Genomic DNA, 13,405 nt, shown 5'->3' on the forward strand with positions numbered 1-13,405 from the left:
GATAAGTACCTCATACAACCTCACATCTAAAAAATCGAAGTATTTTGTTATCAGACAAAGGAGGAAAGTCTATTTGCGGATTTGATAAGGCGCTTGGTATACAAAGGGTGGTAATAAAACTTAAGATATCTTAAAAAGTGATAGCTTATCAGTGTTGGACTCAGAACTTTTTCCCCCTAAAATCTGTAACTTCAGTAAGTGTTACAAAGTCTGTGTGGCTGATTGCACCCCAGCATGTGATGTAATGTGTCCTGACCTCAGCAAACCATTAAATACACAAAAGACTAAACAACAAAAGGGGTCAGACATCACCGTAAGATAAGGTTGGATTATGACTGTGATGATTTATGATGCATCTTGAGAGCAAACATAAAGCTTTTCATAACAGTGTTAAAAGAAGAGTATTTTGGTCAATAATTCATAGTTAGGGATAAGAAGCTGAATGCTCCAAGGCCTCAGTCTGCTGTTAATCTCCCAAATACACTGTAGCTCAGTCCACAAAACTTCAACAGCAAAAACAAAGAATAAATACCTTAACACTCATTGAAACATGTTTCAGTTCCTTGGTTTTTACAAATTAAATACATACAGTACTTGTTTATTTCTTTAGACAAACGCATATTGTTGTTTTATAATATTTTCATATGTACATTTTCAGTAGTCGTTACATAGATAGTATTTCAGCACAGTTTAAGAACTTGAAACCACACAGGGGAACAGAGATGCATAAAAAAAATCAATCTTTTGGCTTGTAGGTCGGTGCTGTTATTCCGCCTTTATTGACTGATATCAAACTTTAAGTCAAAGTTTATTTGCAAATATGCTTTCTCATGTGACTGACAGGGAGTAAAACACAACGAGCAGTTGGATTTTCTGACATAATATTTGCAAAAATGATACAAATACTTCTACTTCAATCCTCTTGCACTGATGGTCTAAATGTTCAGCTGCACTCATAACAACTAATGCTTGAAAAGGTAAGGATGGTGATATTCTACCTTTTTCATTCCAGAAAAATTAATGTGCGTGATTCAATTACTGAAACTAGTCCCCAACAAAAGCTCTTGTCACTTTTGTATGAGTAATATAACTGTATAGTACCTAGACTGTGACATCTGTTTTGGGAAATTAGTCTTTTTAAAGTCAAAAACCTGTGACCTGTTTTTAAAGCTAACATTTAAGAAAAAAATGGCCAATTCACACATCCAGCAGACAAGGAGTAACAGTGGCATTATTTGGGGTCATGTTTCTGGCCGCCTGATGAATGCAAGTCCAGTATTCATGTCTGGTTCACACTACACGACTTTAGCTCCTTTCATGGTGCTGTTTGATGCCGGGACATTTACGGCTCTGTAACGTCTCGCCTGCACTATGAATGCACCCGAAGCGGGATGCTGGGATCAAATGATCCACCAATTTTCCGCCTCCAGAGGTAAGCACAGAGGCGGAAAATTGGTGGGACTGTTGGAAGCGGGACCACTATGAACGGGCCATCCCGGGAAGGCGGAATATTTGACAATGCACGTGACGTCTAACACCTCCCACTTGGTCCGACAGTCGAATCACTGTTTAGCAGCTGCACAACAACTGCGGTCGCTAACTGTGCATAGCGTCCGCCGCTTATTGTAAACAAACCAGCATGCTAACTGTACTCATGGTGTCCGCTGCCTATCGTAAACAAACCGGCATCGCTAATTGTGCACAGAGTTTCCGGTGCTTGTTGTAAACAAACGGAGGCTGCTAAGTGAACACATCCTGCTGCAGCACATACACTCACTGCTACAGAGCTAACTGTGTAGCTTATTAGCATTGTGCTACTGCGCAGCACTGCTGCTGCTCTGTCGCAGGTCACTATTGTCTCCTCCCACCTCGTTCAGACTGCACTATGAAAAGGGCTTGCTTGTCGTCTCTTGTTGGTCGTTTGAACACATGTTCATAAAATAGCCTGTTTCTGCACATCTTTAGTATTTATAGCCTGTTTTCTCTCAGAGGACAACAACTTTAGTTTGTGTTGCAAATGTAAAACACACAGTAAAGTTTTCCCTCAACTCAACAGTCTTGTGCTCTTATTGGCTGTAGTTCCCTGACGGATCCAGATATTTAGCCTGCTAGATATCTGGAATGCATAAGCACAGCCCAGTTTCACTCCCAACTAGTCAGATACTGACCCTCTTTTACAGCCTTCTGTGTCTTATACTGAGCTCTACTGTCAGAAAGTGGAAAATCCACGATAAAAGTGTAGAGTGTGAACTGTGCATTTGTTTCCTGGGGTGAAATATCTAGCTCTTTAGCTGCTAAATGCTGCAATATAGTCACTGTCTTATCACTAATTTTGTCCGTCGGTCTTTGGTGCTGTAAAGTAGCGTGCTGTGGGTGTATCAGACATTTTTGCCCTTGCCTGCAATGGCTGAAAACAAAGGTGGTGAGAGGAATGAAAATGAACCAAAACAGCATAAATGGGCCTTAAAACCCAAACAACAAGCTAAAATGTGACACTTTGTAGAGTTGAGGGGAACTATATCAGGTAATAATTATCTGTGGGCTGATTACTACAAGTGACACCTTTCACATTAATCATAGTTATCTGACTCATCGTCCTTAGAAACTGTGATTGGTGCAGATTTAATAAGAATCAAAGGGCCTGGCAGACAGTGTAGATACCATGTTCATGGGAACACGGAATAACACAAGCCTTAAAGGGACAGGACACACCAAAATCAAAAATACAATGTGTACTCCTACCTGCTATGCTATTTTTCTAACTTTAAATAGTACTACAGGGAAGAGGAAAAACATGTATTTTTTAATTTGGGGGTGAACTGTCACTTTAAAACCTAATTGAAACTGAAATAAATTCTTATCTATTCCACTATCCACCACACTGTGCTGCACAGTTCAGTTTCTAGCCTTACTGTAGGTGTGGGTCCAGACTGAACTTGCATGTGATACATACTGACAAACCTGCATTTCACTGTGCATGTTAAAGAAGCTTTATAGAGCATGCTAAATGCTAAATCACAATAGCTTGATGCAAGTGTGGCTGATTGCAATGCAATGCTGGGATAAAACCCCCACACTGCTCAGCATTGACTTAGTGCAGGGCTGTATTAATAATCCACATGTAAGGCTCAGTACAGATATGCACACACCACAGTATTCAGTGTATTTCATGGCCATGCTGCATAAGAATAGAAAAAGATAAATAAATAAGCACATCACTGCACTGGCCACTCATACAGGACTCGTAAACGGATGCACAGGCTACTGTAACTGCATAAAGGCATACCATAGTGTATTTAACCCTTTACTCCAGACTGAAAGTATTACTGCTACAGCCTGGGTTTATATTGCATACATTAACCAGAAGGTAAACCCCCTCTGAGAAACCCACCAGCCAAACTATTGATTTCTTTTCTCTCTTGTTTCACACACACAGAGGAAGCATACAGAGCAGAAACAGACTGAAGCTATCAAGCACACTGATTTTTTTTAAAACATTCACTTGGTAAAACTAGCAAGTATTTCAGACTATAGCAACAATACAGCGGCACAGTTTTAACTGAGAGGACTCTCGTTCTTCCTTGGCTGTCCTCGCTTGGACCCACAGTGTAAGGTGTAGTCTTCCAGACCAAGTCATATTATAGAAGGGAAGCAGGGATGAGAGGCGATACAATACCCTTATGGTCAAGCAGAACACAGTAGCTTTAGTTTCACTCCCTGACCCGCCTCCACTGTAGAACTATACCAGTTTGATTGATTTACAAGTGCATCTTCCTGGAAGGACTCAAGTCTTCTGTCAGAAGGGAAAACAGGAAAGGCTTCCTTATAAATAAAAGTTTGATTATTGATCACATTGGTTTTCCTTTTCGGCTGAGGCAGGAAACCGTAACGCTCCGAATCATAGTGGTGTAACCTCTCTTTCTGTAACAGTAATACAGTTTGAAAAAATGAACGGGTGATGAAGTAAAGAACTGAACCGGAAGCTGTAAAAGTTCCAACAACATCCTGATGCTAACAGTAAAGCGACATCCTACTCCGCCGCATGGCCTCGCTGATCAAATACGCCGGGCTGATCTCCGGTTCCTCCGTCATCACCACAATGTTCTGCCACTCGCCACACTGGTTGGATTTCTTGATGGTATCCACAACGCAAAGAGCATAAAGACAATCCTCAAAGGTAGCGGCCATTGTCAGAGGCCTCCCGTCCCACGTCCTCCTGTCGTCCTGGTCCTGAAAGGCCTGCCGCACAGCCTGGATCATGCGGATCGTTCCGGTGAGATACGGGGACGGAATGTCACTGAAGGCCTTCTCCGGTAAGGAAGCCTTCTCTAGAGGCGTGGTGTCTTTGAGCAGGAGTTCGGGACCTCCGCCACTTCCTCCGCCACCGCTGTTCTTCTGTCCGTACAGGTCGGTCCCTGTGACCGTTAACCTCCCCACTGTCCCCACAACGATCACCTCCTGCCGGAACTCTCCCGGCACGTTGAAGTTGAGCGTGACGGTGCAGCAGGCGCCCCCCTCCAGCACCATCTGGAACGTGCAGAAGTCGTCGCTGGTGATCTGGCGGATCCCCCGGATGTGATCCGTTTGTTTGACAAAGGTCTTGAGAAAGCCGTGGACTTTTGCTGCACGCTGACCGGTCAGAAACGTCAGTAGGTCGATAATGTAACTGCCCACCGAGTGCAGACCGCCACCTCCCATCAGGTCATCGCAGCTCCAGTTGTATTTCTTCCCCAGGAGACTTCCGCTGTGGACCTTTAGGACAAAAAGGAGAACGTTTGAGGATTGGATAACAATGGCTGTTTTTCAGAGCAGTATTTTGCTCATATGAAGCTGTCTCAGGCTAACTTTTAAAGCTATATATGTAGTGATATTCATGTGAAACTAGACAGTATAAGGTAGGGCTGCACGATTATGGCCAAAATGATAATCATGATTATTAATCACGATTATTCATCATGTTAGGGAAAACATCTGTATTTTTATTAAACTACTTTTAAACAAACAATAGGAACAGTATTTAGTGTGTGCACAGAGTATCTGGTGCTTGTTGTAAACAAACAGAGATCGCTAAGTGAACACCTCCTGCAGCAGCAGCACATACACACTGTACTACTACAGAGCTAACTGTTAGCCTATTAATAGCAATTTGCAGACTGGACGCTAAGGGGTTAACATCCCCTCCGGCTCTGCAGCTGGGAAAGACTGCTGCAGGAGGACTGTGCCTCTTCGACTCGTTCTCTCTTCTTAACGAGCCACCGACCCCCGCGGCTCTTTAAGAAGAGTAAGAACGAGTCTCCAAAAGTCTCCAATAACACCAGAAAAAGTCGCTGGATTTGTTGCCAGTTGCTTTTTTGGAAAAATAGTTTGTTAGTTGCTAAGTTAACACTGCTTCGCTGGCTTTTACAAATGGTGCGTGTTGTTGTGGCGTCGAGTACTACGTCACATCCTGCTTAGCATTCTATCCAATCAGCAACCAGGCAGAAAAATGGCCCTGCCCCCTGGTGGTTGGTGGACCACTGGTGTAGAAAGTGCTTGATTAGATATGCAGGAGAGCTGCATTTTAAAATGGAAATATCGCTGACGATCAGGTTAATTTAATCGTGGCGGCCAAAATTGTGATCATGATTAGAATTCGATTCATTGTGCAGCCCTAGTCTAAGGCATCCACTGGTACCAATCATGTCATGACAGCTTGTTGGGAAGGGGGCTCCAAAGTTAGGTCAAATTTTGAGGGACAACCTTCTATGGTCATTTTCAAAGGGACCACTCTGACCTCAACATAATTGAATGAAAATGGGTTCTATAGGTGCACAAGAGTCTCCCCTTTACAGACATGCAGACTTATGCCCCATATGTTAAAAAAAACATGCATATTTTTCCTCATGCAGTACAAATGTGTGCTTTCCCCCTATTGTATTAAAAATTTTCTGCATACTGGGATCCCTAAAACGTGTTAATACACACATTTTGTAAGACTGGAAAGCTGAGATTTAATGAGCTCAACTGTATTCATGTGTGATGATGTTAGTCCCCATAGTAGCATTTATTTCCCATTTGAAATGGTGTAGAACTGCCACTGTTTGATACTGTATTTGTTTATTTTTTTACTTAAATGTGATCAGGGCAACACGGAATAAAAAAAGACTTCCTTGCCAGTTCTGTGGGTGCTGCTCTGACTACTAACCTCAAGCGAGAGTCACATTGTTGTTTTTATTATAATTTCAAAGGCAACTAAAAAAAACAATGTTTAACTAGAAAAAAGCATTGCATTGATGGTTGTAGTCATACCTGGGCCTCACAGACCAGAAGCTCCCCGATGTAGCCTTCCTCTAACAGCTCCTTCATTCGAACGAAAGCCGGCAAGAAACGCAGCACATTTCCCATAATGCTCAGCAACTTGGGGTAGTACTGGGCCGCTGACATCATTCGGAAGGCATCCAGAGGCGTTGCTGTCCTGTCACAGATGACGTTCTTCCCAATACCTTATAAAAGAGAGGAGAGACATTTGGGGATGAGCCAAGTGAGCTTTTTTGTTTTGCTTTAGAATTTCATTGTTTTGACAGTTTGCCTCGATACTGTTAATGCCTATAAGAAGAGAGGCAGTGGGGAACAAGGGAGGAAGAGAGAGAGAAGTAATGTGGTCAGCCTTAGTTACACTAGCAGACATAATATCCTCTTGAGCATGAAAACATCCCCTGAAGAAACAATGCAGAGCTGCAAAATGAGACAACTCCCACAATAGCTGACTCAAGAATTCCTAAACCTTCTGGGCCTTCTCCTCTGAGTCATGCAACTTTTTTTTGCAAAAAGACACAAAATGCATGTACTGTATATAGTACTGTCCTTGGATAAAGAGTGACAAAATGTTAGGGAGATATTTTATTGATGCTAATTGCAAGAGCAAGAATACAAATTCTTGCAAGGACAAAATCAGGATCCCTGAATGCACTTTAAAAGGGCTTTAATGTTGGCAGGCATGCACTGTGCGCTGCATGGTGAGACAGCTCGGAGCGCTTTAGAAAGGCTTCGCTGGTATTACCAGAAGCCTGATGGAAGATGATAAAAAAGAGGAGCACAGAAGGTGCAGAAGAGACGGAGACAGGAGGAGTTAAAGAGCCTGCAGACACTGTAAACCTAATTAAAATCACTTTCAGCACATTAAAAGGTCCACTGGTGCCAGCTACACCCAAACACAACAGCGAGAGGAGGCTGGAGAGTAATGTGAGAGACAGACAGAAACATCTTGTCTTTTCTGTTATTCCTCTCGACAGACAGGATTCAATTAATGACATACAGCATACATTAAATGGATCTGAACATGACCCTCAAATGTCAAAGGATCATAGTCTGTTCCTTAGGATTAAGTCCACAACAAGGTTATTATAGTTAACAAAAACTAATATAATAAAAAGGATAACTAACTGAAACTGCATTGCATTTTTTTTATTTAAATGTGCACTTCATGGAGCTTTGATTTTAAAAACTTTTAAAGGTACTCCTGTTGTTATACAGCATTTACAGTATTTATGTTCACTCTAATAAACGTTTCAATAAAACTACTTGTGACATGTCATATTTGGGTTCAACTTTGATTGAACATTTGCTCTCACTTTGCAATAAAAATATCGGGATATATATCGTATATCGATATTTAGCCTAAATATATCGGGATATGACTTTTGGTCCATATCGCCCAGCCCTATGTCATAGTATAAAGAACACACCAACATATGCTTTAAATCTTTTTTTATGCAATCAGAACAGTGGGATCTGCATTTGCATTAATAAAACATCATAGAACTAATTTTTGTGCAATCTGTCTGCTAAGAATCTTCACATGTTAACTTAAATCTATAGTGTTTTTTAGAATCAATACAGTATCACAAAACATAATATTGAGATACTCTGCACTGATATTTTCTTACACCATGTAAGTCAAGTCTGACAGCACTCGGCTGAATAGAAAAACATTGGCTGAGCTGTGTCAGATTGTTACTAGATCTGAAGGGTTTATTTTGACCAATGTAACATCATGTGGCCACTACCACTGCTCACAATGACCTCCAATTGCCATGTCCACTCTCACTCAGCAGGGAGTCAGACAGAGAGCATATGTACACACAGTATAGTGGCATCACTCTACACATTCCTCAGGCCACCACAGTGTGAAAAGCAGCGTGGTGCCTCACTTTCAGCCCTGGCTGTGGGTTGTGGGTGGAGGGGCTGTGTTGGAAGTGAAACTTCCCATGCTAATCTGCCATTAGCTTGAATCGACCAGGCCAGGAAATTAATCCCTCTGACCCAGTTCGGAGGAGCGCCCAGGGAGCCCCCACCCGCCACCCAACCCCTGCAGACACACAAAGCCAAGCAACCACAGTCACCCTTCCCTTCTTTTTGGCAGAAACACACAAACAAACAGATAGTGGCAAGATGCACTGTCCTGGGTACAGCCCTTCTGGGTAAATGCTAAACACTGATTATTTCTGGCACTCATATAAGCCCAGTGTCTATACAGAACAATAGCTTGGCTAGCTACTAAAATGCCTAAAGGCTGATTTCACTCCCCAACACAAATTATCTCCAAGATTTTGCCAAAATACATATAACTCTATTTAGGAAGGTCCACAAGTGAAATAATTTAAGCTATACAACACACACGTGTTTGTCTGCAGAGTCATTCCATCTCATGACTACACTAAGTGACCTTTACAGGGATAAAAACAGCTCCTCTTCAGATCAACAATGACCTTCCTTTACTCACGTACAATGCCCTGAAAGGTCGAGCCCGGCTTAGAGAGGTCAGCCTGTTGAGTCATCAGAACGACTCAGCCGCAGGCTCCTTCAGACACTGACAGGATGCATTGTGTGGGCATGTGTCCAATAGATTATGGATGTACCTGAGTACGAGGTAAAACTGTAAATGGAGCTCCAACATCTCAGCGGTCGTGAAGAAGGATCCTCAGGAGGATCAACTAAAAGAGGGAGCTGCTGACTGTCTTCTACTGCTGCTCCATTGAGAGTGTGCTGACATATTGTATAATGGTTTTCCAGCTGCACCATGGCACACCGAAAGGCACTACAGAGGGTCATTAACACAGCCCAGAAGATCATCGGTCACCCTCTCCCCTCCCTACAGGACCTCTACAGCAACCGCTGTCTGAGAAGGGCACGCAGCATTCTGAAAGACAGTCCACACCAGGACACCAGGTGTTCCAGCTGCTGCCCTCTGGCAGACGTTTCATGATGCTTAAAACACGGACAAACAGACTGAGGGACAGTTTCTACAACAGTTAAATGAAAACAGTTGACATAATCGTGTCGTTTCAGCTACATCGTTTCACATTCATGTATAACATTTACAATAGGCTTTTTTTCTGTACAAAATGTGCAATAGGCTTTTTTCTGTATAAAATGTGCAATAGGCTTTTTTCCTGTATAACATGTGCAATAGGCTTTTTTCTGTATAAAATATGCAATAGGCTTTTTTCTGTATAACATGTGCAATAGGCTTTTTTTCTGTATAAAATGTGCAATAGGCTTTTTTTCTGTATGAAATGTGCAATAGGCTTTTTTTCTGTATAACATGTGCAATAGGCTTTTTTCTGTATAACATGTGCAATAGGCTTTTTTCTATATAATATGTGCAATAGGCTTTTTTTCTGTAAAACGTGCAATAGGCTTTTTTCTGTAAAACATGTGCAATAGGCTTTTTTCTATATAATATGTGCAATATGCTTTTTTCTGTATAACATATGCAAAAGGCTTTTTTCTGTATAACATGTGCAATAGGCTTTTCCTTTTCTCTTTTTTTTCCTGAACAGAAGTGCAATGCTTTGTGTGCAATGTATATGTGTGCATTGTTCGCAATAATTTGCAGCTTTGCCATGTGTCTCTGTTTGCAGTTCTGTTTACAGTCCCTTACTTTTGCGATTTGTGTGTGTTGTCCTTTTTTTGTTTGTTTGTTTGATGGGTGCATGCCTTGTTTGGTTATTTATTTAATATTTATCTTTTTTGCACTGACAGAAGAGCTGTGCCTCAATTTCATTGTGCTAACTTATATTTTTATACTACCGTGCAATGACAATAAAGACTCTAAATCTCTAAATCAAATCTAATCTAAATCTGAAATCATGGCAGCTACTGAGGTAAAGCAGGTTGCTAGATAAAATTACATTTGACTAAACATTTGATAGGACACATTGATAGGGAATGGGAGATGGAGAGAAAAAAAATAGTTGCATGATCATTAAAGGATAAGAGGAAAAGAGGGGAAAATGACAATGTGATTGGGAGCATCCATGAATCTAACAATTCACACGGGAAATGCTTTGAGAGAAAGGATGCCATAAAGAGATCCACACATACAAGAAATGATGGTCTGCAAGCTCCAAAAAGGCAAAGAAACAAAAATGACAGGATGTTGGGAGGATAGGGAGTGATATGACAACATCACTATTACCACAACAACAAAGGCCACTGGCTCCATGTCATCATGACAGCTAAGATGTGAGTCAGATTCACAGACTGTATAAAAACAGTGGACACAGCCACCATGACATCACCTGTTGGTTTGTGGACCAAACAGATCACAAGACATTTTTAGGTTACCCAAAGGTTACAATTAAAATCCATGAACTGAAAACCCACAGTGAAAGTATCAAAGTCAGACAAAAACACAGAAAACTCAAGGAAGCCAGGCCCAAAGGCATACCCTGTTTTATTAGCTATTTTACTCTAAATTGGACCACAATTAAGAAAAATGAAAATCATACTGTATTGAAGAATACTTGAGACTAGCAATTGAGCATTAGGAAAATGTTTATTGAGGTAATAAATCAAATGAGAATAGGGTGTCATTTTCATATAGATTTCTATACAATCAGACTTGTTTTTGCAGCCAGTGGAAAGAATGCCGATTAAAGGCATTTCTCATATTGGTTTCACTTTTGAGGCCTAGAGGTCGCTGTTTAGTCCAGACCTCCTAATCTGATGCCAAGGAGTTGGTTTAGTCTGGTTAAGACTGAGGGGGAGATGGAATACAGGATCCACAGGTGGATTGGACATTGAGGTGAACTGTGAAAAATGAAGCCAAAGAGGCTAGTTTACTGGTTGATCTATGTTCCAACTGTTATCAGTATATTTTTACCAACATGGTATGGTATTGGTAGCAACTTGTTTTTTTCGTCATCCAGATATATGGTTTACCAGAAACAGGCATAAAAAGCTGCATGACTGAGTAACACTGACTACACTGATGGTCAACCTTGTGTTTTAGACCAGTATAAACACATACAGCTGTACTGTAAGACACTTGGGACTGGGGTTGGTGAAATAGCTACAGCAACTCTGTGATAACTGCGGTGAAGTGGAGCTCAACTGACAGGTAAAGCTCTTGGCCCAGTGGGAGTGCAGTAATGGAGCAGAAAAAACCTCCAGCACAGCAGCTCAGTCTCTCAACATCAATAATTCATGTGCAGGACATATCTAACCAACAGGGTTTAAAGACACAGAGAGAGGGTCAACAAATATCCTATAGACATTATGCAAGTATTCAGCAAAACTATATGCTACAAAGGTATAATGGTTAAAATTGGATTCCAAAACACTAAAAGCTTGGTTTGATACTAAAGAAGGGTCACTAAAACTGAAGCAGGAAAATTCAGCTTTTCTCCAGTAGAGAAGATGTAAAACAGATGATCCAGAACGTGGCGGTGCTCCTGGTCTACAACCAGCCAAAAAGGTCACATGTCACACCGCTGCTCATTGAGCTCCACTGGCTACCTGTTGCAGCCTGTATCAAATTCAGATCTCTAATGCTGGAACTACAAAGTTGTCTCCAGTACTGCACCCAGCTACTTGAACGTCCTGATTCAGACATACGCTACCTCATGACCGTTGAGCTCTTCCATTGAACAACGCCTGGCTCTGACACCTGTTCGTCCAAGGCAATCCAGACTCTTTGCATTTCTTGTTCCCCGTTGGTGAAACGCACCACCAGTTCCTACCATTACATTACATTACATTACATGTCATTTAGCTGACGCTTTTGTCCAAAGCGACTTACAATAAGTGCATTAAACCTGATGGTACTAGACATAGACCACAGGAATCAAGTAAGTACATCATTTTAAGAGCCAACTGTCATCGGACAGTTGGCTCAGGAGTGCTATATGTTAAAGAAGAAAAGAAGAGAAGAAGAGAAAAGAAGAGCATTTTATATATATATATATATATATATACAGTACAGGCCAAAAGTTTGGACACACCTTCTCATTCAATGTTTTTCCTTTATTTTCATGACTATTGACATTGTAAATTCATCAAAACTATGAATAAACACATGTGGAATTATGTACTTAACAAAAAAGTGTGAAATAACTGAAAACATGTCTTATATTCTAGTAAGCAAAGGGTGGTTACTTTGAGGAATCTAAAATACAAGACATGTTTTCAGTTATTTCACACTTTTTTTGTTAAGTACATAATTCCATATGTGTTTATTCACAGTTTTGATGCCTTCAGTGAGAATCTACAATGTAAATAGTCATGAAAATAAAGAAAAAGGCATTGAATGAGATGGGTGTGTCCAAACTTTTGGCCTGTACTGTATATATATATATATATATATGTTAGGTGACCATGACTTAACCAGAGCAGGGGCGTCCCTCTCTACCTTTAAAAACCTCCTGAAGACCTTCAGCTCTTCAGAGAGCATCTTCTCTCCTCGCACCACACCACAATTCTTCTCCTTAAAGAATCATCACTAGCACTTATTGCTGCACTAATGACTCTTATTGCACTATACCTTGATTGTTCCCCTTTTTTCCCCGTAAGTCGCTTTGGATAAAAGCGTCTGCTAAATGACTAAATGTAAATGTCAATGCAAAACAGCGAGCATGAAGGACGTCAGAGACAGGTGGTACCTGACCACAGCTCATAATCATCCCTGTCTGCTCTCTGAGATTAGAACACGTGCTCCCTCAGCAGCAGTGAATGGTGACAGCCTGCTTACCTCCAGGTGCTTTGATGTGCAGACTACTGACGTCCTGTCGGAGAGAATCAGCCAACCTCACACACTGAAATCACATCCTGTCATCTCACAGACCTGAGGCTAAAACTCTTCACTCTTCTGGTTAACATAGCTGTGTATTGTCACTAACAGTGAGGCCTTTTTTTCTTAGACAGTGAGGCAGAAACACACAGTCACATAATTTCCTGGCACATATTCTGCTCATGATCACCAGCTAAAAACACTATTTGCTTAATCTCATCAAAGAGAATGGAGAATGAGAGGCTTTATAATTAATTGGATACCACTGATGACTCACAATATCTTCATTAAATGTGCAGCATTTTTAACATCATTACAGCATTAAGTAGTAGCCTAAGTAATTAGACTTCTAAC

The 13,405-nt window shown here is 41.2% G+C and overlaps 1 protein-coding gene across 1 annotated transcript in view; it reads right to left on the bottom strand.

Moving 5' to 3' along the window:
- Nucleotides 1-549: 549 nt before the first annotated feature.
- Nucleotides 550-13,405, bottom strand: part of gfod1 (glucose-fructose oxidoreductase domain containing 1) — a 44,389-nt gene continuing 31,533 nt past the window's right edge. The window contains exons 2-3 of the mRNA XM_059326871.1: nt 6,289-6,482; nt 550-4,752 (exon numbers count right to left, since the gene is read on the bottom strand). Coding sequence (XP_059182854.1) covers nt 4,012-4,752; nt 6,289-6,482 — 935 coding nt within the window. The 3' untranslated portion in view covers nt 550-4,011. The remainder of the gene's footprint in view (nt 4,753-6,288; nt 6,483-13,405) is intronic.

This window comes from Centropristis striata, chromosome 23 (genome assembly GCF_030273125.1).
Source record: "Centropristis striata isolate RG_2023a ecotype Rhode Island chromosome 23, C.striata_1.0, whole genome shotgun sequence".
In the NCBI taxonomy this organism is placed as follows: Eukaryota; Metazoa; Chordata; class Actinopteri; order Perciformes; family Serranidae; genus Centropristis; species Centropristis striata.